The 23,873-nt window shown below is 46.5% G+C and overlaps 4 protein-coding genes across 8 annotated transcripts; 1 reads left to right on the top strand and 3 right to left on the bottom strand.

Moving 5' to 3' along the window:
• The first annotated feature begins 7,581 nt into the window (after positions 1 to 7,581).
• Tssk4 (testis-specific serine kinase 4) lies at positions 7,582 to 10,236 on the top strand. Of its 5 annotated transcripts, none has more exons than XM_013025392.1 (5): positions 7,779 to 7,812; positions 7,867 to 8,069; positions 8,421 to 8,635; positions 8,978 to 9,338; positions 9,743 to 10,236. In XM_013025392.1, exons 1-5 carry the CDS (start codon positions 7,791 to 7,793, stop codon positions 9,923 to 9,925), a joined length of 984 nt encoding a protein of 327 aa, XP_012880846.1. In that variant the 5' UTR covers positions 7,779 to 7,790; the 3' UTR covers positions 9,926 to 10,236. The 5 variants fall into 5 exon arrangements, with proteins under 5 accessions (XP_012880849.1, XP_012880846.1, XP_012880845.1 ...); XM_013025391.1 differs by having other exon boundaries at positions 8,948 to 9,338; positions 9,743 to 9,943; XM_013025393.1 differs by having other exon boundaries at positions 8,948 to 9,338; positions 9,599 to 9,941.
• A 625-nt stretch (positions 10,237 to 10,861) lies between these two features.
• Positions 10,862 to 17,243, bottom strand: Chmp4a (charged multivesicular body protein 4A). The gene is made up of 7 exons (XM_013025383.1): positions 17,185 to 17,243; positions 16,637 to 16,784; positions 12,540 to 12,689; positions 12,276 to 12,453; positions 11,821 to 11,935; positions 11,526 to 11,658; positions 10,862 to 11,169 (listed from the first exon to the last, which is right to left on the bottom strand). Exons 2-7 carry the CDS (start codon positions 16,665 to 16,667, stop codon positions 11,111 to 11,113), a joined length of 666 nt encoding a protein of 221 aa, XP_012880837.1. The 5' UTR covers positions 16,668 to 16,784; positions 17,185 to 17,243; the 3' UTR covers positions 10,862 to 11,110.
• Mdp1 (magnesium-dependent phosphatase 1) lies at positions 17,132 to 18,593 on the bottom strand. Its single transcript, XM_013025384.1, has 6 exons — positions 18,452 to 18,593; positions 18,288 to 18,348; positions 18,106 to 18,216; positions 17,664 to 17,771; positions 17,479 to 17,564; positions 17,132 to 17,345 (listed from the first exon to the last, which is right to left on the bottom strand). Exons 1-6 carry the CDS (start codon positions 18,486 to 18,488, stop codon positions 17,254 to 17,256), a joined length of 495 nt encoding a protein of 164 aa, XP_012880838.1. The 5' UTR covers positions 18,489 to 18,593; the 3' UTR covers positions 17,132 to 17,253.
• A 1,703-nt stretch (positions 18,594 to 20,296) lies between these two features.
• On the bottom strand, positions 20,297 to 23,705 carry Nedd8 (neural precursor cell expressed, developmentally down-regulated 8). The gene is made up of 4 exons (XM_013025385.1): positions 23,586 to 23,705; positions 22,627 to 22,674; positions 22,383 to 22,465; positions 20,297 to 20,646 (listed from the first exon to the last, which is right to left on the bottom strand). Exons 1-4 carry the CDS (start codon positions 23,601 to 23,603, stop codon positions 20,550 to 20,552), a joined length of 246 nt encoding a protein of 81 aa, XP_012880839.1. The 5' UTR covers positions 23,604 to 23,705; the 3' UTR covers positions 20,297 to 20,549.
• Positions 23,706 to 23,873: the final 168 nt, after the last annotated feature.

Genomic DNA, 23,873 nt, shown 5'->3' with positions numbered 1-23,873 from the left:
CCTGAACGTCACTTCACCCCTTGCTCACGGGTCACCGAGGCCTTCTGGTGAAAAGAACAAATCGGATCTAGTGAAAGTGTGGACCCGAGGCTCTAGTGAGGTTTGCCAGATAGAGGTCAGAGACACGCCGAAACGGTTTTGTGTGGGTTTTTGTTTTTCCTTGATGCTGAGGTTAGAAGCCCGAGTCTTGAATTTGTTGGGCAGGCGCTCTGTTGCTGAGCCACGCTTGCTGACCTGTTGTTTTTCCGATTCGTTTTTGAGGTAAGGTCTCCTTTCCTGCTCAGAGCAGCTTAGCCATTAATCTGTTTTATGCTGTTTTTGCTGGAATGCCAGGAAGCGTCTTAGGCTTTTCTGCCTGGGTTTACTGGAACGTTGATCCTTCCAACCTCAGCCTGCAGTGTAGATCAGATCACGTGTGCTTTTCTGCAGCCAGCTCTGGGTTAAGAAGGGGTGTCTTGGGAACTTTTCTGCCGGGGCTAGCAACAGCTGTGATATCTCGGTGTCATTCTCCTAGCAGCTAGGATTACAGGCCTAAGCGTTGTTTGCTTTTTTACCACGGGAGTCTCGCAACTTCATTTTTTTTTTTTTTTGGTCTGTCATTGGGCTTGAACTCTGGGCCTGAACGCCGTCCCTCAGCTCAAGGCTAGTGCTCTACCACTTGAGCCACTGCGCCACTTCGGTTTTCTGAGTGGTTTATTGGAGATAAGAGTCTCACGGACTTTCCTTCCTTGGCTGGCGTTGAACAGCGATCCTCAGATCTCAGCCTCCTGAGTAGCTAGGATTACAGGCGTGAGCCACCGGCGCCTGGCTATTCCTGAGTTTTAATATTGTTTTGTGTTTGTGTGTGTGTGCGCGTGCGCGTGCACGCGCGTAGGCATGCTGGTCCAGGGGCTTGAACTCGGTCTAGAAGCAGTCCCTGAGCTTTTTTACTCTAGACTAGCACTCTACCACTTGAGCCCCAGCTTTTTGGTGGTTAGTTGGAGTGCAGTAGATTTTCCTGCCTCTGCTGGCCTCTAATAGGGATTCTCAGCTGTCAGCTTCCTGTGTATTAGAACTACATGCATGAGCCACTGGCAACTTAGCTTGGTGAGTTATTTTTGTTTAAGTTAATTTCCTTTATTGTTATTATAAATATGATGTACAGAGAGATTACAAGTCAGGTAATGAATACATTTCCTTTCATACAGTGCCTACTGTTCCCTCTGTCCCAGTTCCTCCCTCCCATCTCCACCCATAAGTTGTATAGCTCACTTTGATCAGTGTCCAGTGAGCCCCACTGCTGCACTTTTTCATCCTTTTTTCCTCAAGTTCTGTACCCTGCCTCCACCCTCTCGATATACACTGACTACACCACGCATAGACAATCATCAAAAATAAAAATTAAAAAGAAATCACTTGTTTCCATATTTTGGAGTTTGTTCTGATATATATTTTATATAAATATGAAAAGGCATGTAGGCATTGCACCTTTGTGTTCTTCTCCTAAGAGTATTCTCTTGGTATCATTGTGTGTGAGCAAACTTGATAAGTTATTGGAGGTAAAGAATCTTGTGTCGCAGGGCGCTGGTGGCTCACGCCTGTAATCCTAGCTACTCAGGAGGCTGAGATCTGAGGATCGCGGTTCAAAGCCAGCCTGGGCAGGAGAGACCGTGAGACTCCTATCTCCAATAAACCACCAGAAAACCGGAAGTGGCGCTGTAGCTCAAGTGGTAGAGCGCTCGCCTTGAGCTGAAGAGCTGAGGGACAGCGCCCAGGCCCAGAGTTCAAGCCCCATGACCGACAAAAAAAAAAAAAAGAATCTTGTGTCACAGGTGCTGGTGGCTCAAGCCTGTAGTCAAGAGGCAGAAAAGTCCATGAGATTCTTATCTCCAATAAAAAGCCAGAGCTGGAGGTGTTAGAAACAATCTCCAGTGTCAAAACTGAGTAAGTGCAAAAGAGATATAGGAGATTTTGCCAAGGCAACTTATTTTACATATATTTTTTGCCAGTCTTGGAGCTTGAATTTAGGCTTGAGCACTGTCCCTGAACTTCTTTTGCTCGAGGCTAGCACTGTACCACTTGAGCCACAGCACTTCTGGATTTTATGTGCTACTGAGGAATTGAACCCAAGGCTTCATGAATGCTAAGCAAGCACTCTACCACTAAGCCACATTCTCAGCCATAAGGCTGTTTATTTTTGTGCAAAAGGGTGCAATGGTTACCCTATTCAGCTAGGCAGGCACATTGGGTGGGGCATTCTGCTAGGTTTTTATCCCAATCCAAACTTCCTCTTCCTTGTCAAGGAATTAGGCTCCCCCTGTTTCCCCCCCCTTTTTTTTTGTCTGTGGGGCTTGAACTCTCGAGTCTGGATTCTGTCTCTGAGCTCTTCAGCTCAAGGCAAGCACTCTACCACTGGAGCCATATCTCCACTTCTGGTTTTCTGGTGATTTATTGGAGATAAGAGTCTCATGTCCTTTCCTGCCTGGGCTGGCTTTGAACCATGATCCTCAGATCTCAGCCTAAGTAGCTAGGATTACAGGCATGAGAAACTGGTGCCTGGCAATAGTTTTTTTTTTTTTTTTTGAGGGGAGAATTGGGGGGAAGACTCTAAATACAGAATTCAAGAGTCTCAGTGCTTGTCCCTCAAAATATTGGTATCATCATTTTCCTTTCCATTTATATCTATAATAGTCACCTTGTTAGTTTTTTGGTCACCTGCCCCTTGGATCGATTTCACAGTGCTACTGGACTATTAAAACCTAGAATCTTGGGGAGACTTGTTGAGCATTTTTGTTTTCTTTTTATAAACAGGCTCCAGTTTTGATGCCTAAGGACATTTGACTGTAAATATGTAGAATAAAAAGAAGACAAATTGGGCATTGGTGGCTTACAGCTGCAATCCTAGCTACTTGGGAAGCTAAGATCTGAGGTTTGCTGTTAGGACAGAGGAAAGTCTTTGAGACTCTTATCGGCAGTTAAGCACTAGAAAACCAGAAGTGGAGCTGTGGCTCAAAGTGCTAGAGTGCAAGCCTTGAGCAAAAACTCAGGGACAAAGTTGGGCTCCTAGCTACTCAGGAGGCTGAGATCTGAGCATTGAGGTTCAAAGCAAGCCTGGGCAGGTAAGTCCATGAGACTTATCTCCAGTTAACCACCAGAAAACCAGAAATGGCACTGTGGCTCAAGTGGTAGAGGGCTCGCTTTGAGCTGAAGAGCTGAGGGACAGTGCCCAGCCCCTCTGGGTTCAAGTCCCATGACTGACAAAAACAAAAAACTCAGACCCTGAGTTCAAATCCCATGACCAACCAAAAAAAGGAAGTGAAGACAAGTTGACATAAAGTATTAGTCAGACTTAAGTCCTAATTTCTTCAGGTATATTAACTTTCTGCATTCATGGTGTTCTCTCCTATCTGTAAGCTTCATGGTTCTTCCTGCCTAGTCTACCTGGTGTACTATTCCTTACTTCTCAACCCGAAGACCTCCTTTAAACAGTGCAATTAACTACTCTGTAAGTCTTTCCATTGCCTTTCCTTCCAGGTTTGTTAATGGCACTTCATCTCACTGTAGTTATTTTACTTATGAGTTTGTTTCTCTTGGTGAATAACAAGTCTACATCTGTCCATCTTTGAATCATCAGGACCCAGCAATTTTTTTTTTCTTTCTGGGTTGGTTGTGGGGCTTTAACTCTGGGCTTGCGCTCTTTAGCTCAAGGCGAGCGCTCTACCGCTTGAGCCACAGGACCGCTTCTGGTTTTCTAGTGGTTTATTGGAGATAAGAGTTTCAGGGTCTTTCCTGCCCGGGCTGGCTTTGAACCGCGATCCTCAGATCTCAGCCTTCTTAGTAACTAGGATTACAGGTGTGAGCCATAGGCACCCAGCTCCAGCAATGTTTTTGTATACACTATGGAGCTTAGTAGACATTCCTTGAATGAAATGGTATATATCTTGTATATGTGAGAGACTAGAGGTATTGTTAAGCTGTCCATTCAAGACAAGTTTGTAGGACCAAAAGGTGGGTAGGACTGGGTGGGTTTTTACTATGGTATACCCTGGACAGTCTTACTAGATTGAGGAATTTCAATAGAACTTTAAAACTATCTTTTCTTTTCTTTTTTTTTTTTTTGGGTCCACTCGTGGGGCCTGAACTCTGGGCCTGGGTGCTGTTCCTCAGCTCTTCAGCTCAAGGCTAGCACTCTACCACTTGAGCCACAGCGCCAATTCTTTTTGCTTATGTGGTGCTGAGGAATCGAACCCAGGGCCTCATGCATGCAAGGCAAGTGCTCTACCACTGAGATACCTTCCTAGCCCCTTGTTTTGTTTTTAATAAATTTTGTGTGTGTGTGTGTGTGTGAGAATACTGTACAGAGGGGTTACAGTTACATGAGCAAGATAATGAGTACATTTCTTATCAAGCATTGTTGTCTCTTCCTTTGTTTTTTCCCTACCATCCCTTCCTCCCACCTCCACAACTACACCCCGCCCCCCCCATGACTAAATTGTAAAGTTTGTTTTTCAACATAGTGTCTTGTACAGCTCATTGTTACAATGGGTCAACATTTTGTTTTTTCCCTTCCCCTCTCCAAATTATACCAAAGACATCAAATACAGTGAAAATAGGTTATACTATGGGGGAGGAACATACAAAGCAACAACAAAAATCACATGGTACCTTATAAATATGCTAGAAACAATAGCAAGCAAGAAAAAAAAACACTCGTGTCCCTATCTTGGGGTTCATTTCGCTTAACTTCATCTTATCTGGTCATATGTACATAGCTTTTGACCTTTTCCACTTGTCCCAGACATACTAGTTATTACAAATAAGGAAAACCATGGGACCTGTTTCTTTGGGCTTGGCTTACTTCACTTAATATAATTTTTTCCAAGTCTAAAAATATGTGATGCTTCACGAATTCGCGTGTCATCCTTGCTCAGTGGCCATGCTAATCTTCTCTGTATTGTTCCAATTTTAGTATATGTGCTGCTGAAGGAAGCACCTTTTGAACTAGCTTGACAGCAGGATTAGACTGTCAGTAGTAGAAATTTGACAGCAGCCTATGCCACAATCTGCTTGGATTATTTTCCTTTGTTTCAGAGGATGGAAGATACAACTTCAAATCCTTCCCTGTCTCCCAAAATTTTAAATTCAAAGAACCTGTGTCGTTTTCCTGCCCTCACCCTGTCAATCCTCCAAAACTTGTGCTCCCATTCCACTGAGACCTCCAGCTCACACCTTATTCTGTTTCTAGCTTGTTTTTTTTTTTTAGATATATGTATATACATTTATTATTAAGGTATTATACAGAGGGGTTACCATTTCATAAGCCAGGTAATGAGTACATTTCTTTTTTGGGGGGACAATGCTACTCCTTCATTTTTCCCTAGTTTCTAGCTTGTCTTTTTTTTCTTTTCTCACCCCTGGGCCAGATGCCAGTAGTTTACATCTGTGATCCTAGCCACTTAGGAAGCTGAGTTCTGAGGATCAGTTTGAACCCACCAGGAGCACGAAAGTCCATCAGACTTATAGATCCAATTAACTACCAAAAAAAGCCATAAGTGGAGCTGTGGTTCAAGTGGTAGAGCATTAGCCTAGACCAGAAAAGCTCAAGGACAGCACCCAGGTCCTGAGTTCAAGTCCCAGGACCAACATCAAAAATAAAAACAAAACATAAATAAATAAAAGGACAGGTGCCAGAGGTACGGCTCAAGTAGTAAGAATTGAGTAAGCCCAGCAAGAATGAAGCCCTGAGTTAACTGCTACCAGCAAAACGAGTCAGACATTGTGACCTACACTTGTAATCCCAACATTGAGGAGGCAGAGGCGATTCTGAGTTTGAGATCAGACTATGATACATTGTGATTGGGAGAGGCAATGAGTATGCAGGGTATGTACTTAAATAATCAGGGATTTGGGGATTGATTAAGTATAGGAATTAAAGTAGGGAGAAGAATCTAGGATAATGTTTGGGTATCTTAAGGTCAATTGGTATACCAGAGGAAAAGAATTCAATTTTGGATGTAGTCTGAGATGCCTAACTAAGGGCAACCTGTGTAAAATGAAAAAGTCAGAAGAAAATAGTTCAGTTTGGATGTAGTTTGAGATGCCTAAAGGCAGATATACTTGTCTAGTACACAAATGGATATGGTACCTGGAACTGCACCCAGTGCAGATGAGGTTAAGAATAGTAAGCAGAAGGCTGGGAAGGTGGCTCAGTGGTAGAGTGCTTGCCTTGCAAGCCTGAGGCCCTGGGTTCGATGCCTCAGCACCATATAAGCAAAAAGAAAAAAGCCAGAAGTGGCACTGTGGCTCAAGTGGTAGAGTGCTAGCCTTGAGCTGAAGAGCTGAGGGACAGCGCCCAGGCCCAGAGTTTAGGCCCCACGACCGGACCCCCCACCCAAAAAAAAAAGAATAGTAAGCAGAGATATGTGGAATATGTAAGATCCTCATGGAGGATGTGAAATTCAGAGGAAATAAAGCCGGTAACAGTACCTTTGGGATATACTTTAGGGATAGAGGGAGGAGTTGGGGCATGTCAAGCATGCTTGACAGCTGGACGCAGCAACTGGAAGACGAGATTCTAGGGCACAGGAAAGAAAGGTCTTGGCTGAGCTTGTCCCCATTGTACCAGTGAGTAAGCAGCTGGACCTAAGAAAGGATAGACCAGGAGCTGGGAAGGTGGCTCAGTGGTAGAGCGCTTGCCTTGCATGCCTGAGGCCCTGGGTTCGATTCCTCAGCACCACATAAGCAAAAAGAAAAAAGCCGGAAGTGGCGCTGTGGCTCAAGTGGTAGAGCGCTAGCCTTGAGCTGAAGAGCTGAGGGACAGTGCCCAGGCCCAGAGTTCAGGCCTCATTACTGGACCCCCCCCCCAAAAAAAAAGGATAGACCATCACACCACTCCAGTGCAAGGGAGAGTGGCCCCAGCATCTGCAAAATCCTGGCACCAGTACCACATATAGAGAAAAAGGACAAGCTTTAAGGCCCCAGCATCTGCAAAATCCTGGCACCAGTACCACATATAGACAAAAAAGATAAGCTTTAATGGAGGATGACCAGAAGAATGGATGAAAAGAAAACTAGAAAGGGGGCTGGGAAGGTGGCTCAGTGGTAGAGCACTTGCCTTGCATGCCTGAGGCCCTGGGTTCGATTCCTCAGCACCACATAAGCAAAAAGAAAAAGGCCGGAAGTGGTGCTGTGGCTCAAGTGGTAAAGCGTTAGCCTTGAGCTGAAGAACTGAGGGACAGTGCCCAGGCCCAGAGTACAGGCCCCACGACCGGATCCCCCCCCCCAAAAAAAGAAAACTAGAAAGGGTCATGCAGAGCAAAAATGCTGTTAGAATATGCCAACGCCTTACAAATCTTTGTAGAGAATGTTTCTCATATTGCATTGTAAAAATCTCTTTGGCCTTATTGATTTATCCTAGTGTTCAGCACACACTGGCACATAGTAAGTAAATGCTCAATTAAAATGAATGTTGCATTCAGATCCACGAGGGTCTTTCCAGATGCAGAACATGCCTTTGGGAATGAATGTGAGTCAAACTGTATCTCATTCTCAGGCTTTGTGGACAGTAATGACAGAAGGTATATTATGATGTGTATAGAACTTGGGACGTTAAGAAAGTTCTGTAACCAAGAGGTAAAAGAGACAACATCCAGTAGAGACAAAAAGGGACTGTTCTTTTCTTTCCCCCTCCAAGTTCTTAGTGGAAGGCTGAGCCCAATATCCCAGACTTATGTGACTATACAGGCAAGCATTCCAAGACAAGCCTCACTTTGGTGTCCTAGCCTTAAGTGACTCTCAGCAAGCCCAACACGATGGTGAAGGGTGAGACAAAGGGTGAGACGACAAAGGGTGAGACGAAGGGTGAGACGATGAAGGGTGATAACCCAGAAGCACAAATACCTGCCCCAGTCTATCGCTCTGTCATGGAGGAATATGGTTATGAGGTGGGCAAGGTCATTGGCAACGGCTCCTATGGGACTGTGTATGAGGCTTACTATACAAAGCAGAAGGTCATGGTTGCTATCAAGATCATCTCAAAGAAGAAGGCCTCTCACGACTATCTTAACAAGTTCCTGCCTCGTGAAATACAGGTCAGAAGAGGGGGCTGGGAGAAAGAAGTGGAGCTTAGTAGTCAGCTTTTTGAGGTTTCTTATAAGAGTGTGGCTAGGAGATGAAGCTAGGAACTTTGAAGCCAAAATGAACATATGTAAACAGCTAGGAAAATTCCTTCATGTACATTCAGCCTTGTTCCTACCTCCTCCTTCTCCTCTAGTCCCCTCACTCCAAAGACGAAAAAGGGAAACTTTTTCTACACACCAGTATGGGAGTTAGGTCAATTCTGTTGCAAAGTTCTAAGTAAGTAGCAATGGGGGAGTAGGACAAGGTTGACAGCACAGTTAAGGTTGCTTGCCTGGTTTGATGGTTCCCTTTTGTGGGATCAGGTGATGAAAATCCTGCGGCACAAGTACCTCATCAACTTCTATCAGGCCATTGAGACTACATCCCGAGTGTACATCATTTTGGAGCTGGCACAGGGTGGTGATGTCCTTGAATGGATCCAGCGCTATGGGGCTTGCAATGAGCCCCTTGCTGGCAAGTGGTTCAACCAGCTGACCTTGGGCATCGCCTACTTACACAGCAAGGGTATTGTGCACAGGTAAGGGAATGGCCTTTGGGCTTTCAAGGGGTTTTTATGCAATTACTCATTTCCTGCCCCCTTTTCTTCCCTTAGCCCTAATATGTAGGCCCAGTCATCCATTCTGGTTTAAACCTCTGGTCAAAGACACTTGTACTATGTGTAGAGCACTTTGTTACAACAGTCCTTAGGTGCCATCCTCTGCTGTGGGCTCTGCTCACAACTCCAGTGGCTTTCCTTCCTCACAGCCTTGTACTTTTCTACTTTGCCTGATCCCTAGCCTTTGACCCTTGGCCCTTCAGCTCCCATTCTAATACAAAGCCCTCTCCCCAGCCTGACCCCCAGCCTTTCTGCTGCTGGTAGGGATTTAAAGTTGGAAAACCTGTTGCTGGACAAGCGGGAGAATGTGAAGATATCAGACTTTGGTTTCGCCAAGATGGTGCCTTCAAATCAGCCTGTGCATAATAGCCCTTCTTACCGTCAAGTGAACTGTTCCCACCTCAGTCAGACCTATTGTGGCAGCTTTGCTTATGCCTGCCCGGAGGTCTTGCTAGGCTTGCCCTACAACCCTTTCCTGTCTGACACCTGGAGCATGGGCGTCATCCTCTACACTCTAGTGGTTGCCCGTCTGCCTTTTGATGACTCCAATCTCAAGAAGCTGCTGAGAGAGACTCAGAAGGAGGCCACATTCCCACCTAACTGTGCCGTCTCCCAGGAGTGCAAGGTGCTGGCTCCCCCATGAGGGCTGAGGTCTTAGGGATGACTCGTGGGGAGAATACATACCAAACCTAGACCTCCCAACTCAGGAGAGGCTGTTGCCATGCCAGAGCCACTTCACACTCCTACCCAGACTAATTGGGGAAACTGCTGGGATCCAAAACTTGTATTAGCTTCATAAGCAGGTTCTAGCTTTGATCCTTTTAGGCTAGAAGGGGATTATTATACAAGGGGTCCTTTCCAAGGAGCCCTTCCTTTCTCTTGCAGGGAATGCTGGACTCCAGCATAAAACCAGGGGCACATTCACCAGAGTGGTGTGATAGGCTATCCTTTCTTAGGTCCAGCTGCACATTGCCTGTGTGGTACAGTGGGGGCCAAGCTCAGCCAAAACCTCTCTTTCCCCTGCCCTAGAACCTGATCCTCCAGATGCTGCGTCCAGCTGTCAAGCGTGCTACCGTCCTGGACATCCTCAAGGATCCCTGGGTGCTCAGGTTCCAGTCTGAGCAACCCACCCATGAGATTAGGCTCCTCCAGGCCATGTGCCAGCCCACCAATACCAGTAATCGTCACCTATCCTTGGAGATCACAACCTGAAAATGGCTGAGGCAGGGCATCGAGAGAAGGAAATCAGGAGGATCTTGGGTGAAAATCTTTTATTCAAAAATAAATCTAATTTGATTTACTTTCACCAGCAAGAGTGAATAAAATTCTTACCTCAAGGCAGTCTTAGCAGGTAATACTGCTGAAGGTCAGATGCTGCAGGTCAGATAGATTTCGTCCAAAGCCTTTAATCTGTTTTGACACTTAAGTCAATAGTGAAATTCAAAGTATAGAGCTGGATGCTGGTGGCTCATACCTGTAATCCTAGCTACTCAGGAGACTGAGATCTGAAGACCACAATTTGAAGCCAGCCCGGGCAGTAGAAATACCATGAGATTCTTACCTCTAATTACCAAAAAAAGCCAGAAGTGGCACTGTGGCTGAAGTGGTAGAGCAGTTTAGCCTTGAGCAAAAATGCTCAGTGACAACAGCCAGGCCCTGGCTTCAAACTTAAGGACCCACCCCATCCCCCCCAAGAAATTATGGCATGGCTTGCAGGGAGGGGTGCTCAGTTTAAAACCTGGTTTGGGGAAGCTTTAGTATCATGGTTGTTTTATATCTTTGCATTGTCTAAATGTTCAAGCAGTGAGTGAAGCAAAGGCCTTAGTTGGTTTACTTCGACTATAGCTCAGCCTGTCTATAGTCCAAAGTGGCAGCCTTGAATATTTGGATTCCTATACTCCTAACATGTTTCTATCCTTAATATTGTTCACTAGGTCTAGTAAATATTTGTGCGTGTTTGTGTGTATGGGTGTCTGCATGCACATACCAGTACTGGGGCACAAAAAAATGTCTAGAACATAGATTAAGATATGGGAAATGCCCGTTTGTTTTGGTTCAACTTCCTTTCATTACTCTTATTGTCCACTACCTGAAACAAGGCTGTAAAAACCAGGGGAAATCTCAAATGTATATACAACAGTAAAGACATTGAGGATCCATCACCCAATTTTATTGGGAACAATTGTATCTGCTATTAAAGAGAAGGGAGCCAGGATTCCTTTTGCAGCAAGAAACTTCAGCTAGGGATGGGAGGAGCGATGGGCCCCTTTCTGACACAGGAACATACCACCACTTCAGCACGACCTCCCCAAAAAGCTATGCTCCTTTAGTTCAGCATTTGGCACTTAAGGAAAAGAGACTGATGAAGGCAGCAGTAGGAAGACAAGCCCAGACTCCTTAGGATACCCATTCAGCCAACTGTTTTAGTGCTGCTTCATCTTCATCCACTTTGGAAGCTTTGGGGGCAAGGATAACCAAAGAAAGAGAATGTTAAAGCCTCAGCCAACTTTCAGCCATCCCCTACTCTTGACACCCAGAGCCTGAACCTAAGTGTGGTCCTTCTGACTGTGGGGCTGCTGCTCATTCCCACAGCACCTTTGTCCAAATTAGAAAGAGGGGCCTCTTGCTCGTACCTGCAACCCCAAAGAAGGGTACGTAGCTTATCAAGTAAAGCACAGGCTGAATTCTGGGTTTTAATTCCTATTCCCTTTTAGCCAGATGCCATTATGCACCAATTGTGCAACTGCAACAGCAGCCCTCCCTGCTGAAGAATAATCTGTCCACCCTCAAGACAACAAACGGCCCTTGGTACCTGGCCCTGCAGGCAGATGTGTAGAAGGTACACTGGGCAGCTTGATTGAGGGTTCTTCCTCCTTGTCCACGTTTAACAACTCCCGGGCTAATTCCTCCTGTTCCAGCTCCTCTAGCTCTTCCAACAATTCATCCTGGTATTGGACAACAAGCCAGTTCTCAACAAAGAAAGGAAGTTTGCACTTCTCCCAAACAGACCTTTTGAAGTTCCTTCCCATTTTTTTCTAACAGCTTACTTCTGGAGAAAGCAGCCCCATGTTTTCTCCAACATTCCCTGGCCCCTTGTACCCAATCACCTCATCCACATCATCTCCAAAGCCCAGGGGTCGAGAAATGGCATCTGAGATCTGTTGAGCCACTTCTTGTTGTTCTGTGATGTCAGCCATCAGTTCATCTACCTTGTCAATGTCCCTGAGAACAAAATACAGAGCCAAGAAATCTGGTGGCAACCCCTTTTTAGACTTTCATCCCAGGAATGAAGCCCATGTGGTCTTTAAGCCCATGGATGGGAAATGTAGAGGCAAGTCTGAGCTAAGAAATAGTAAGGAGCCACACTGGAGAGGACAGGTTGTACTTCCTTCCCTAAAGACTCTTGAAGAAAGAGTGACCATTTTTTCTCCCAAGAATGCCCGAGCTGGAAAAAAGGACTTTTCTTTCAGGAAGAAAGAGGCATGCAAGGGGTGTTATAAATTCGGCAGCAAGGCACCCTTCTTAGTGCTTGAGTCTCCTTCTCCCTTCCCCCCATACCCACATGTCCTGGTAGGCTTTCTTCATGCCTCGAGCAGCAAGTTCCATGGTACGGAGCACTTCTGCATTGGTGGTGGCATTCTCAATAGCCTCACGCTGAAACTCCAGGGTGGATAATGTCCCATCAGTTTGTGCCAGCTGCTGTTCCAATCTCTTCTTTCTCCGCAAAGCCTGCAGGGCAGCTGACCCAGCCCATACCCTAAACATCAGAGTCAGAAGTACCTGCTTCCCACCTGGGCCCTCCTCAGCAGCTCCTTTCCCTTTTTACCTCTCTTATTCTTGGTTCCATGCTTCTTGGCTGTTTGTAGCTCCTGTTGAATCTTCTGCTCCAGAAACTCCTGCTTCTTGATCAGTATCTTCTCAGTGTCTTTCAGTTTCTGTATTGCTTCTTCTGGGGTTGGCTCCTTCTCCTTCTTCCCTGAAGATTGCAGTGGAGCAGGCCCATATTGTATGAAAGGTGAAATATCACCATCAATCACCGAGTGCACAGTACCAGCCAGGTACCTGAACTGTGCTACTGCTACTCGGCAAATGATATTCTACAATTAATGTACAATTTTACTCTAAACATGAAAACAAACACAAAGATGTTTACTTTTTTTTTTCTTCTAAAAGCAGAACTAGCGCATGGCGCCGGTGGCTCATGCCTGTAATCCTTGCTACTCGGGAGGATTGTGGTTCTAAGCCAGTCCAGGGGGCATAAAGTCCATGAGACTTTTTTGTTGTTGTTGAGCTGGAACTCTGGGCCTGGATGCTGTCCCTGAGCTCTACATCTTTGAGCCACAGTGCCACTTTTGGTTTTCTGGTGGTTAACTGAAGATAAGAGTCTCATGGATTTTCCTGCCTAGGCTGGCTTTGAACAGTGATCCTCAGATCTCAGCCTCTTGAGTAGCTAGGATTATAGGCACAAGCCACTGGTGCCCCAGCCCATGAGACTCTTATCGCCAATTAACCCACCAAGAAAAAAGCTGAAGTGAAGCTGTGGCTCAAGTAGTACAGTCCTAGTCTTGAGCAAAATGAAGGTCAGTGACAACACCCAAGCCCTGAGCTCAAGCTCTAGGACTGGCACAAAAAATAAAATAAAATTATAACTAGTAAAAGTTAAGCCATAATAAAAATGTGGCAAGCCAGGTACTAATTGGTCAAGCCTATAATCTTAGCTACTTAGGAGGCAGAGATAGCACGGGTGGCAGTTTGAGGCCAGCCTAGGTGAAAAATTCATGAGACCCCTTCCTCAACCAAGACCTGGGCACAGTAGTTACTGCCATTTTAAATCTAAGAAAGGCCAAGATTGGGAGGATAACATTTTCTTACCTAGGCACAAAGTTGATGAGACCCAAGCTCAACAGAAAAAAAGCATGGAGGGCTGGGAAGGTGGCTTAGTGGTAGAGTGCTTGCCTTGCATGCATGAGGCCCTGGGTTCAATTCCTCAGCACCACATAAACAGAAAAAAAAAAGCCGCAAGTGGCACTGTGGCTCAAGTGGTAGAGCACTAGCCTTGAGCTGAATAGCTCAGGGACAGCGCCCAGGCCCAGAGTTCAGGCCCATGACCAGCCCCCCCCCCCAAAAAAAAAGCATGGAGGTATACACCAGTTATGGTGGAAAGCATGTACAGGAGGATCAAACTCAAGGCTGGCCAGAGCAAAAAGCTAGACACTATCACCAAAATAACACGAGGAAAACGGGCTATAAGTGTGATTCAAGGAGTAGAACACCTGCCTTTACGCATGAAGCCCAGATTAGCAATCTGACTTCCTACAGCCAATATTTTTTTGAGGGGGGGGCAGTCATGGGGCTTGACCTCAGAGCCTGGGTGCTGTCATTGAGCTTTCCTCAAGGCTAATGCTCTATCACTTTAAGCCACAGCTCCACTTCTGGTAAGAGTTTCACATATTTTGTTGCCTGGGCTGGCTTTGATCCCTAAATCTCAGCCTTCTGAGTTGTTGCAATTACAGGCATGAGCCACCAGCGCTTGGCATAAAGTTTTGTTTTTTTTCCTTTCAGTATTGGGGAATGAACTTAAGGCCTCACACTTGCTAGGCAAATGCTCCATCACTGGAGCTATGCCTCCAGCCCTTTCCAAAGCCAGTATTATTTTTCCTATCAAAGCTGCCTTTCAAGTCATTTCCAAAACATTTTACAATTTGTGTCCTAAAAGATGCCAGAGGTCCTTACTCCACATGATCAAACTAATAAAGTACAAAGTGTAAAAGAAAAAAGAGGCTTCAGTTTCTTTTTTCCTTTTTTTTCAGGAATTTTGCTATGTAGTTCAGGCTGGCCTTAAATTCACGATCCTCCTGCCTCACCCTGGAAGTGCTGGATGTGTACCAGCATGGTAGGCCATTTTTTTAAGAGGACCTTATTAGCATGTATTTAGTTGTAGTTAAAAAGTTCCATTGTAACATATGTGTAACAATATAAATAGGGATTTACGCAAACAGTGTATCCCTATCAACTCCTTCCAACAAGGTTACTCTCCCCAACTCTTCTTTAAACAATTCTAGCCTGGTGCTGTTGGCTCACACCTGTAATCCTAGCTACTTGGGATGCTGAGATCTGAGGATTGCAGTTTAAAGACAACCTGGGCAGATAAATCTATGAGACTCCAATTAACCACCAAAAGGCCAGAAGTGAAGCTATGGGGCAAATGGTAGAGAGCTAGCCTTGAGTGAAAAAGCCAGGCAAGATTGCCAGGCATGAAGTTCAATCCCAGTATGGAAACAATGAAAGTCCACAATTTCAATTGGTTTCACAACTTCAAACTACTTCCACCATATTTATCTCCATTCACTCTATTGTTAGTCCCTCCTACCACTGATGCTCCTGCCCTCCCCAATCCCAGGACAGGCTTTTTTTTTTTCTCTGGTAGTCAGGCTTAAACTCAGGTCCTGGGCACTGTCCCTGAGCTCTTCAGCTCAAGGCTAGCACTCTACCACTTGAACCACAGCACCACTTCTGGTTTTCTGGTGATTAATTAGAGATAAGAATCTCTCGGACTTTCCTGCCCAGGCTGGCTTTGAACCATGATCCTCAGATCTCAGCCTTCTGAGTCGTTAGGATTACAGGAGTGAGCCACTGGCACCCGGCTGTCAGGCCATCTTATATGCTGTTTTTTTTAGTTGTTGTTTTCTGCCAGTTCTGGGGCTTGAACTCAGGGTCTGGGCACTATACTTGAGCTTCTTTTGCTTAAGGCTAGCACTCTACCACTTGAGCCACAGCACCACTTCCAGCTTTTTTATGTGTACTGAGGAATCCAACCCAGGGCTTCATGCATGCTAGGCAAGCACTCTGCCATTAAGCCACAGTCCTGGTCTTTATGTACTGTTTTTAGCATCCTGGGGTTTTAACGCCACAATTTCTACACTTCTAATTGTCCCCCCCCTTTTTTCTTTTTTTTTGGGGGGGGCAGTGCTGGGGCTTGAAATCAGGGCCTAGGTGCTGTCCCTCAGTTTTTTTGTTCAAGGGTGGCTCGACAGTGCTCTACCACTTGAGCCATAACTCCACTTCTGGCTTTTTCTTTTCTTTTTTGGTGGTCAATTGGAGATAAGATTCTCATGAACTTTCCTATCTATGCTGACTTTCAATCACCATCCTCAAATCTCAGCCCTCTTAGTAGCTACGATTACAAGCATGAGCCGCTGGCACCCAGACCTGCCACTTTACAACACGAAATCTGAGGACTTTTACTTACTTAAAAACCCTTCATACTTTCCATTGCTTATAGCATAAAACCTAACACTTTGGGGGAGTCACAAAAGCCCCTTTATGTTAACTCATTTTTCTCTCCCTCTTGGTAATATTCCCCCACTCCCGCCCCCCTCCAATCTCTCTTCAGCCACAACTCCTATTTTCCACAAATACACTGTAGTTTGTTTTTTGAAGGCTGTAACTGCTTCCTGGAGTTGCTCCACCCGCAAACTACTAAGCCTCTGGCACACCATAATATAGCCAGAGTCTACTTATGTGCGGTCCTAATTTTCCTGCTTTTGCTTTCCTTCCCCCACAAAAAGGGCACGAAGAAGACTCTTCCCTTTAGATCCCTCTTGCCAACCACAAAGTAAACACAAGCACCCATGTTTTGGAAAAGGACTGGGTGAGGTCTCCTGGTAACTAGACCCCCAAGCCTGTGCAGTGGGAACGAGCACGGATGCCGCACGGTCCCCTGGCAAGCCCCCCTCGGACCTCGGGTTCCAGGCAGGTCGGGGCAAGGCGCCCAGCCCAAGCGGGCCTCAAGGCGCTGACGCTGTGCAAGACTCCGCCATGGGCCAGGGCTTTCAAGGCAGCCTGTGGCCTGGGTCTCTCTCCCTTGCTGACTACTGCGATCTCCCCGTCCCCGCTCAGAAGCGCAGTTTTGCCCAGGCTCACCCCTCCCGAAGAGTCGGCCGAGTCCACTCATCGCGACCTCGCCTCTCCCGCCTCGGCCCCACGGCGTGCTCCACACTTCCGCTTTGCTCCCGAGAGGGTGGATCTCATCACTTGGAGACAAGTCTCGACCAATCCCTCCTTAGGATTCCTAGGCAACATCATCAAGCAGCGCAAATAAGAGCTCGGCTCAGTCACGTGATCTGCTATTAGCTCAATCTTAGGAGCACTCCTTAAAGCAACCGCGTCATTGCTGCCTAAAAAGGCAGTACCCAACACCCAAACAGTAATTGTTCCCGGAAAGGATATGTGCAACGTGATGGCAGCCCATTATATAGCGCAGTGGCATAGTTTTTCATGTCCTTTACAGGGTAGATCGAGTCTAACATGAGGAAATCACATCTTGTGGAAGCCACAAGTTTATATGGTAGTTTAATGTCTCCCACTTGGGTCTGGGCACCCCAGTTCACACACGAGAGAAAGAGAAACAATTCACTCTGGATAAAATTCCATCTCACACACAGATCCACTTTAATAAATTACAAGTGCACCTGAAAATGCTTCCTTGATTTTCCTTCAGTTTTAGGCCTCAAATGAGGCTTCATCCACAGGGCTGAAACTCAAGGCCCCACCTGCGCCTTTGCAAACATCTCTAACCCTTGAGTTAGGGTTTGAAGACTCATTCCATTCTGGATATGAATGCAGGTGACACCTAGAAGAAAAAGAAATCACATTTTGTCAGGTTTCCAGGGCTTCTCGTGATTGCCCTCTCCTTTTGGGTGTATCAAAGCACAGGACTAAGCCCTCCTAAGAACCCTTCTCATTCTCCAAGTACCACTCAGTACCAAGTTGGCTGACATCTACAATATTCCGCTTCTCATCATCAAAGAAGATCATCTGGGAGAAAGGAACTCCAGTCTTCTGCTGTAACCTGAGCAAGACAGGACATGAAACAGCCCAGCTAGTGTCTTGGTTTGCCCAGCCTCTCTGGAACTCTTCCTCCCAGCCCTCCACCTTTATCTCTGCCTACCTCTCAAAGTGTGTGACCTTGCTGCCTGGATAGATTTCACACTGCACAAAGTATCTGGTAAGGTTAAAGAGCTCCAGTAGCTGGTTGGCCCCTTGTATCTCACCTGTCCTGCAAAAAGGTGTAAGAAAGGGGATTAGGGCAACTAAGGGCCAAGACTATAATAAACACAGTTATTTAACTGGGGGGGGGGGTGGATGGGAGAGGGATCAATTTGCTGTTTTTCCAGGATGGATTGGCATCCTCAACCTTTATTCAACTCCGTAGCCTCAGCCTCAATAGAGGCAATATTTAGTAACTAAAAGGCACAAGAGTGAGGACAATTAGGAAAAACATTCAAGTATTTGCAGCTGCACTTCCTAAACTTTTGTACCCAAGAGGTTACATGAAAAATGTCAGGCACATGTCCTTTAGTATTAGCTGGATTGCTGTCAATCGTTCTTACCGTGAGGCGGCCGCGACGGGCACCCCAAGACCCTGCAACCGGTCCAGGACTTCGGTTACCTCCGGGTACAATCGGATGTTCTGGCCTCGCCTGTCTCGTACAGTTCCATCACTGGAGAGGAGCAAGAGACCATTCAGCTCCAGCAGGGTCCCTTCCGGCCCCAGGCCTCCCTATTGGCTCACCTGCTTTTGTGGAACGGGGGGTCCACGTGCGTGTCAACCCAGAAGGGCCAGAGCGTGTAATCTGCGAGAGGAAGGAGGGAGTTCCAGTCTTGTGTCCCAGGGGCTCGGTTGCCGTTAGGAGTGGAAAAGAACGCCCCGTGAAACTCCCCTTACCCATTCCTCACCCAGATCAAAGACGGCGAGCTTCGGGAGCCGCGACATGACCGGCCCCCACGAGCCGCGCGGAGCTGGAGCTTTCTCCTGAGCCTGAGAGCCCGGCCACGCCACAGTGGTTGCCGGCTTGCCACAAGAGACCAGGCGCCTAGAGCGTCGCCACTCCGGGCTCCAGGCAATTACACAGGAGCGCCATCTGCTGTTGCACTGGGAAAGGCCTGCATCAAGATAACCCACGCGTCTGACGTGCAACCGGCGCTCCAAAGCACTGGCCACAAGCATCAACCCTTCTTCTCCACAACACCAGCTTGCCAGTTTCCATTACAGAAGCCCAGAAAAGCCTGGCTTCTTCTAGAACTGGTCTCATTTTAGCTTGAGATGTAGATGATCCAATCAATTTTTCACTCCTCAATACAGCTTTTCTCCCTCTATCAGCCTCTTTTTTGGGGGGGATGGGGGTGTGGTCGTGGGGCCTGAACTCTGGGCCTGGGCGCTGTCCCTCAGCTCTTCAGCTCAAGGTTAGCACTCGACCACTTGAGCCACAGTGCCACTTCCGGCTTTTTTCTTATGTGGTGCTGAGGAATCGAACCCAGGGCCTTACGCATGCAAGGCAAGTGCTCTACCACTGAGCCACCTTCCCAGCCTCTATCAGCCTCTTATGGTGTAGAACCTAGAGCCTTCAGCATTATTACAGCCATTAAAAATGTAGTATCTAAGCTGGATGCTGGTGGTTTACTCCTACAATCTTAACTACTCAGGAGCTGAGATTTGAGAATGGTGGTTCAAAGCTAGTCAAGGTAGGAAAAGGACTTATCTCTGGCCAGCAAAAAGCCAGAAGTAGAGACAGGGTTCAGGGGATAAAAGGCCACCATTAGCAGATAAAGCTGAGAGCAAGAGTCCCAAATTTAAGCTTTAGTCTGGTAATAAAAATTTAAAAAATTGCAGCTCAGGCTGCAGGTATTACCCTGCTAGGACAAGGATAAATAAAGACAACGTGCTTACAAACTCCTGAGGTTTCTCCAATCAGGCCCAGATGCCCAGCAGTCACAGTTGGAGAGGATTTATACCATACACATCAGTACTATGATGGCATATGTATAAAGGAGGATTATAGTGTTTGTGAATTTCTTAAAACATTCTTAGCATGGCTGATTTCCAGTTATCAACATGAGATTGCATATTATGCAATTGGGAAGAATGGCAGTGCCTTGCTTTTTTGTTGGTTGTGAGGTTTGAACTCAGCTTGGGTGCTGTCCCTGTGCTCTTCAGCTCAAGGTGAGCACTCTATTGCTTGAGCCATAGTGCCACTTCCAGTTTTCTAGTGGCTTATTGGAGATGAGTCTCATACTTTTCTGCTCCAGCTGGCTTTGAACCATGATCCTCAGATCTAGCCTCCTGAGTAGCTAGGATTACAGGTGTGAGTAACTGGCGCTTGGTTAGTACCTAGCTCTTTTAAGCATGCAAGAATTGGCTTCAGGGGGCTGGGAAGGTGGCCCAGTGGTAGAGCGCTTGCCTTGCATGCCTGAGGCCCTGGGTTCAATTCCCTAGCACCACATAAGCAAAAAGTAAAAAACCGGAAGGGGCACTATGGCTCAAGTGGTAGAGTGCTAGCCTTGAGCTGAAAAGCTGAGGGACAGCGTCCAGGCCCAGAGTTCAGGCCCCACGACGGACCCCCCCCCAAAAAAAAAAAAAGAAAGAAAAAAGAATTGGCTTCAGCACAGAACTGAGAATAGTTAGGCTTTCCTGGAATCTGAGAATCTCTGTAACAGCACCAGTCCTCCCATTTTCCCACCCTTTAGCCTGATGTGGCTGGTTAGTATGAATTATTTTGATTTAATCTGGAGACAGAAGAACGATTCCAAGAGGCCAGGAAATATTTTATTGACAACCAGGGGCACAACCATTAGAGGGAAGCACACAGGATGACAAGCTAAATCCAATAGCCAGCAAAGGCCCTTTGAGCCAGAAATACTGCATCCTGGGGTCCTCACTTTCTCCCATCAGTAGACACACAAGACTGGGCATCAAGGGGAGGGGGCTCTGGTGTCCCAGAGAGTGATACCTCATTACCAATGACAGGGTAAGGAGGTGTAATGGTGGGAAGGCCCATCATTGTCCATGACCAACACCTCCTCTCAGAGCTAACACCAGGTGGAGGACTGAGCCACCTAAAATCTTGTAATCAGCAGCTGTCTTCTCATCATTCCTACAGAGGGGGAGAAAAAAGCATTAGAAATCTAGAAAAGACTTTTTTTTTCCGGTGCCCATCCTGGGTCTTGAACTCAAGACCTGGTGCTATCCCTGAGCTTTTGTGCTTAAGGCTAGCATTCTACCACATGAGCCACAGCTCTATTTCTAGACACTCTTTTGGGTGGGTGGGGGAATAGTTAATTAGAGAAAAGTCGTAAGGACTTTCCTACTCAGACTGGCTTTGAACCATAATCCTTAGCTCTCAGCCTCCTGAGGAGCTAGGATTACAAGGTGTGATCCACCAGAGCCTGGCTTAGAACAGATATTCTTGCTTGACAAGTGCTTTACCACTTAAACCATGCCCTCAGTCCTACAAAGACCATACTAAAGTACTGCTCTGTTCTACTCATGCTTCTTTTTTCCTTTTTGGTGCCAGTGCTGGGGTTTGAATTCAGAGCCTGGGTGCTGTCTCTGAGCTTTTGTACTCAAGAGTAGCACTCTACCACCTCAGCCACACCGGTACTTCTAGAATAGACATTCTTTGTTTCTTTCTCTTTTTTTTTTTTGGTCAGTCATGGGGCTTGAACTCAGAGCCTAGGCACTGTTCCTGCGATCCTCTGCTCATGGCTAGCACCCTACCACTTGGAGCCACAGCACCACTTGTAGTTTTCTGGTGATTAATTGAAGAGTTTCATGATAACTTTTCAGCCTGGGCTGGCTTCGAACCTTGATCCTCAGATCTCAGCTTCCTGAGTAGCTAGGATTATAGGCATGAGCCACCAGTGCTTGACAGGACTTTTTTTTTTTTTGCCAGTCCTGGGCTGGAACTCAGGGCCTGAGCATTGTCCCTGAGCTTCTTTTGCTCAAGGCTAGTTCTCTACCACTTAAGCCACAGTGCCACTTCTGGCCTTTTCTGTTTATGTGGTACTGAGGAATTGAACCCAGGGCTTCATGCATGCTAGGCAAGCATTCTACCACTAAGCCATATTCCCAGCCTAAACAGACATTCTTTTTTTTTTGGTCCGGTCATGGGGCCTGAACTCTGGGCCTGGGCGCTGTCCCTCAGCTCTTCAGCTCAGGGCTAGCACTCTACCACTTGAGCCACAGCACCACTTCCAGCTTTTTTCTTTTTGCTTATGTGGTGCTGAGGAATCGAACCCAGGGCCTCATGCATGCAAGGCAAGCACTCTACCACTGAGCCACCTTCCCAGCCCAAAACAGACGTTCTTAATCAGGGTTTCATACATCTCTCTGGAAGGTCTTGGATGAAAAAATATCCCATCTTAAAAAACCAAAACATAAAAACCCCAAATCTCTCAATGTAATATTTCTTTCAATTTTGAACATGGCAAAATTCTCCAGTTTTAACACTATCAATAACTTGTTAACAATAAAAACTAGATTATTTTCGTTCATATTACAGCTGTTTACAGGTATCTTCAAAATACTTTAAAAGTTTGGCAGTTAGGAGACCATCAATAGATCATGTTTAACGCATTAGTTTTAAAAAGCACTCAAATTCATATACCACTATTTTGTTTTAATGTTTCATAACTGTATTTCAGCATAACTTGTTTCCTTTGTGATTCTATGTATTTTATTCCATTCTTGAAAAAATCTTATTCTGAGAAGATTCTATGTTTCACTAAATTGCCAGAGTCCATGGCAAACACTCAAAAGAGGCAAGTCTGATCCATCTCCAACCTCATCTTCACTAAGATTGCTATGTCCTCATTCTCCTTCCAAACTCACATCTGTTTGCCACTGTAGATCAGTCGCTGCTGTTGTGGGGGGATTCCCTCTTTTTCTTCCACACGCTCCTTGATTCGCTCCACCTTTAAAGGGACAAACAGGCAGAGGTTGCTTAGAATCATAGCAATGGAAAGAGCAAAGACTGTGCAGTCAACATGAGAACAAAAGGACTAAGTTCATAACCATACCTAGTAAGGGTACTAAGCAAGAAAATGTACAGGAAGAAATTGGGGGCATACATCACCTTGTCTGTGGGTTCAATGTCAATCTCAATCTCCTTTCCAGTCAGCGTCTGAAATAGGCAAATGTTTCATAAATCCTACAGTGCAAAATACATTTTTTCTAGGTAAAACATCCTATTTTTGTCTGTAGGGACCTACTGTCTTCTGAGAGAGGCACATTCTCAGCAACACTGCTGTGGAGAATCAGAAGGTTTTGACAATACTTTTCACCAAACCACTTTAAACTGTCAACATTCTGATAGGGCAAAATTCCGCAAAACACCTAATTCTCCGAATTTCACAAGTCATCTCCTTCTAGCTGTCAACTCTCATAATCAGCAGGAATATCCCCTCTTTTTTGGGGGGGGGAGGGGGGAGTCCGGTCGTGGGGCCTGAACTCTGGGCCTGGGCGCTGTCCCTCAGCTCTTCAGCTCAGGGCTAGCACTCTACCACTTGAGCCACAGCGCCACTTCTGGCTTTTTTCTTTTTGCTTATGTGGTGCTGAGGAATCGAACCCAGGGCTTCAGGCATGCAAGGCAAGCGCTCTACCACTGAGCCACCTTCCCAGCCCCAAGGAATATCCCCTCTTGAAAGGTCCCCAGTTAACCTTCTGCGATGCTAGGGAAAAAACCCAAGGCCTTGTGCATGGTAGACAAGTGCTCCACCACAGAGTTACGCCCCCAGTCCCTACAGAGGTTCAAATACTGAGACTCCGGACAAAAGCAGTCCCGTCGTGGGGTAAGGCAGTCTTGCCTAGAAGGCAGGGAAGATAAACGACCCCGGAACGCTCCGGCGGGGCTAGCCCCAGCTCTCAAAAGCTCTCCAGGGTCCCCCTATTTCCCATCACGCCTCGCGCGGCGTCCGGAGGGTGTCAGCGACATCCAGGCTCGGGAAAGGCATGGTTTTCTTTCCCCGCTTTTTCTTTGGGCGCAGAGGGTTTCTCAGCACCACTGAGTCTTAGCAAGCTTGGAAATGCTCCCACCTTTACTTTAATTAGCATCTTCTTCCCAGGCTGGGGCTGCAAGTGGATAAATTGCTGCTTCTCCCGCTGCGGTGGCCGCTGCCCCTTCCCAGCACTCCGCCCACAAGAGTCACTTCTACTTCCGGGTCACTCTCTGGTTCCACCCTCCCGTCTTCCCATCGGGTTCCCGAAAGATTCAGAGATGACTCCTGGGTTTCCTTTTAGTGGTGTTGTAGACAAGAAAGAGACAGCCACTTTAGTCACAGCAGCGATGATGTCTCTAAGATTTATGACCGTTTCCTAACGAGC

Source organism: Dipodomys ordii, unplaced genomic scaffold (genome assembly GCF_000151885.1).
Source record: "Dipodomys ordii isolate 6190 unplaced genomic scaffold, Dord_2.0 Scaffold84, whole genome shotgun sequence".
NCBI lineage: Eukaryota > Metazoa > Chordata > Mammalia > Rodentia > Heteromyidae > Dipodomys > Dipodomys ordii.
Note: the sequence above shows the minus strand (reverse complement) of the source record. Positions and strands in the feature narration are given on the sequence as shown.

Coding starts and splice junctions, on each gene's coding strand:
- Nedd8 (XM_013025385.1), bottom strand. Junction 22,466..22,626: donor ACATTGAACCCACAGACAAG/GTGATGTATGCC, acceptor GTCCCTTTAAAG/GTGGAGCGAATCAAGGAGCG. Junction 20,647..22,382: donor ATCTACAGTGGCAAACAGAT/GTGAGTTTGGAA, acceptor CCCCCTCTGTAG/GAATGATGAGAAGACAGCTG.
- Mdp1 (XM_013025384.1), bottom strand. CDS start 18,488: ATGTCGCGGCTCCCGAAGCTCGCCGTCTTTGATCTGG. Junction 18,349..18,451: donor GCTCGCCGTCTTTGATCTGG/GTGAGGAATGGG, acceptor TTCCTCTCGCAG/ATTACACGCTCTGGCCCTTC. Junction 18,217..18,287: donor CCCCCGTTCCACAAAAGCAG/GTGAGCCAATAG, acceptor GCTCCTCTCCAG/TGATGGAACTGTACGAGACA.
- Chmp4a (XM_013025383.1), bottom strand. CDS start 16,667: ATGAGTGGACTCGGCCGACTCTTCGGGAGGG. Junction 12,454..12,539: donor TGGAACCAAGAATAAGAGAG/GTAAAAAGGGAA, acceptor GGGCTGGGTCAG/CTGCCCTGCAGGCTTTGCGG. Junction 11,936..12,275: donor AAGAAAGCCTACCAGGACAT/GTGGGTATGGGG, acceptor TTTTGTTCTCAG/GGACATTGACAAGGTAGATG.
- Tssk4 (XM_013025391.1), top strand. CDS start 7,791: ATGGTGAAGGGTGAGACAAAGG. Junction 7,813..7,866: donor GGTGAAGGGTGAGACAAAGG/GTGAGACGACAA, acceptor GTGATAACCCAG/AAGCACAAATACCTGCCCCA. Junction 8,070..8,420: donor TCCTGCCTCGTGAAATACAG/GTCAGAAGAGGG, acceptor TTGTGGGATCAG/GTGATGAAAATCCTGCGGCA.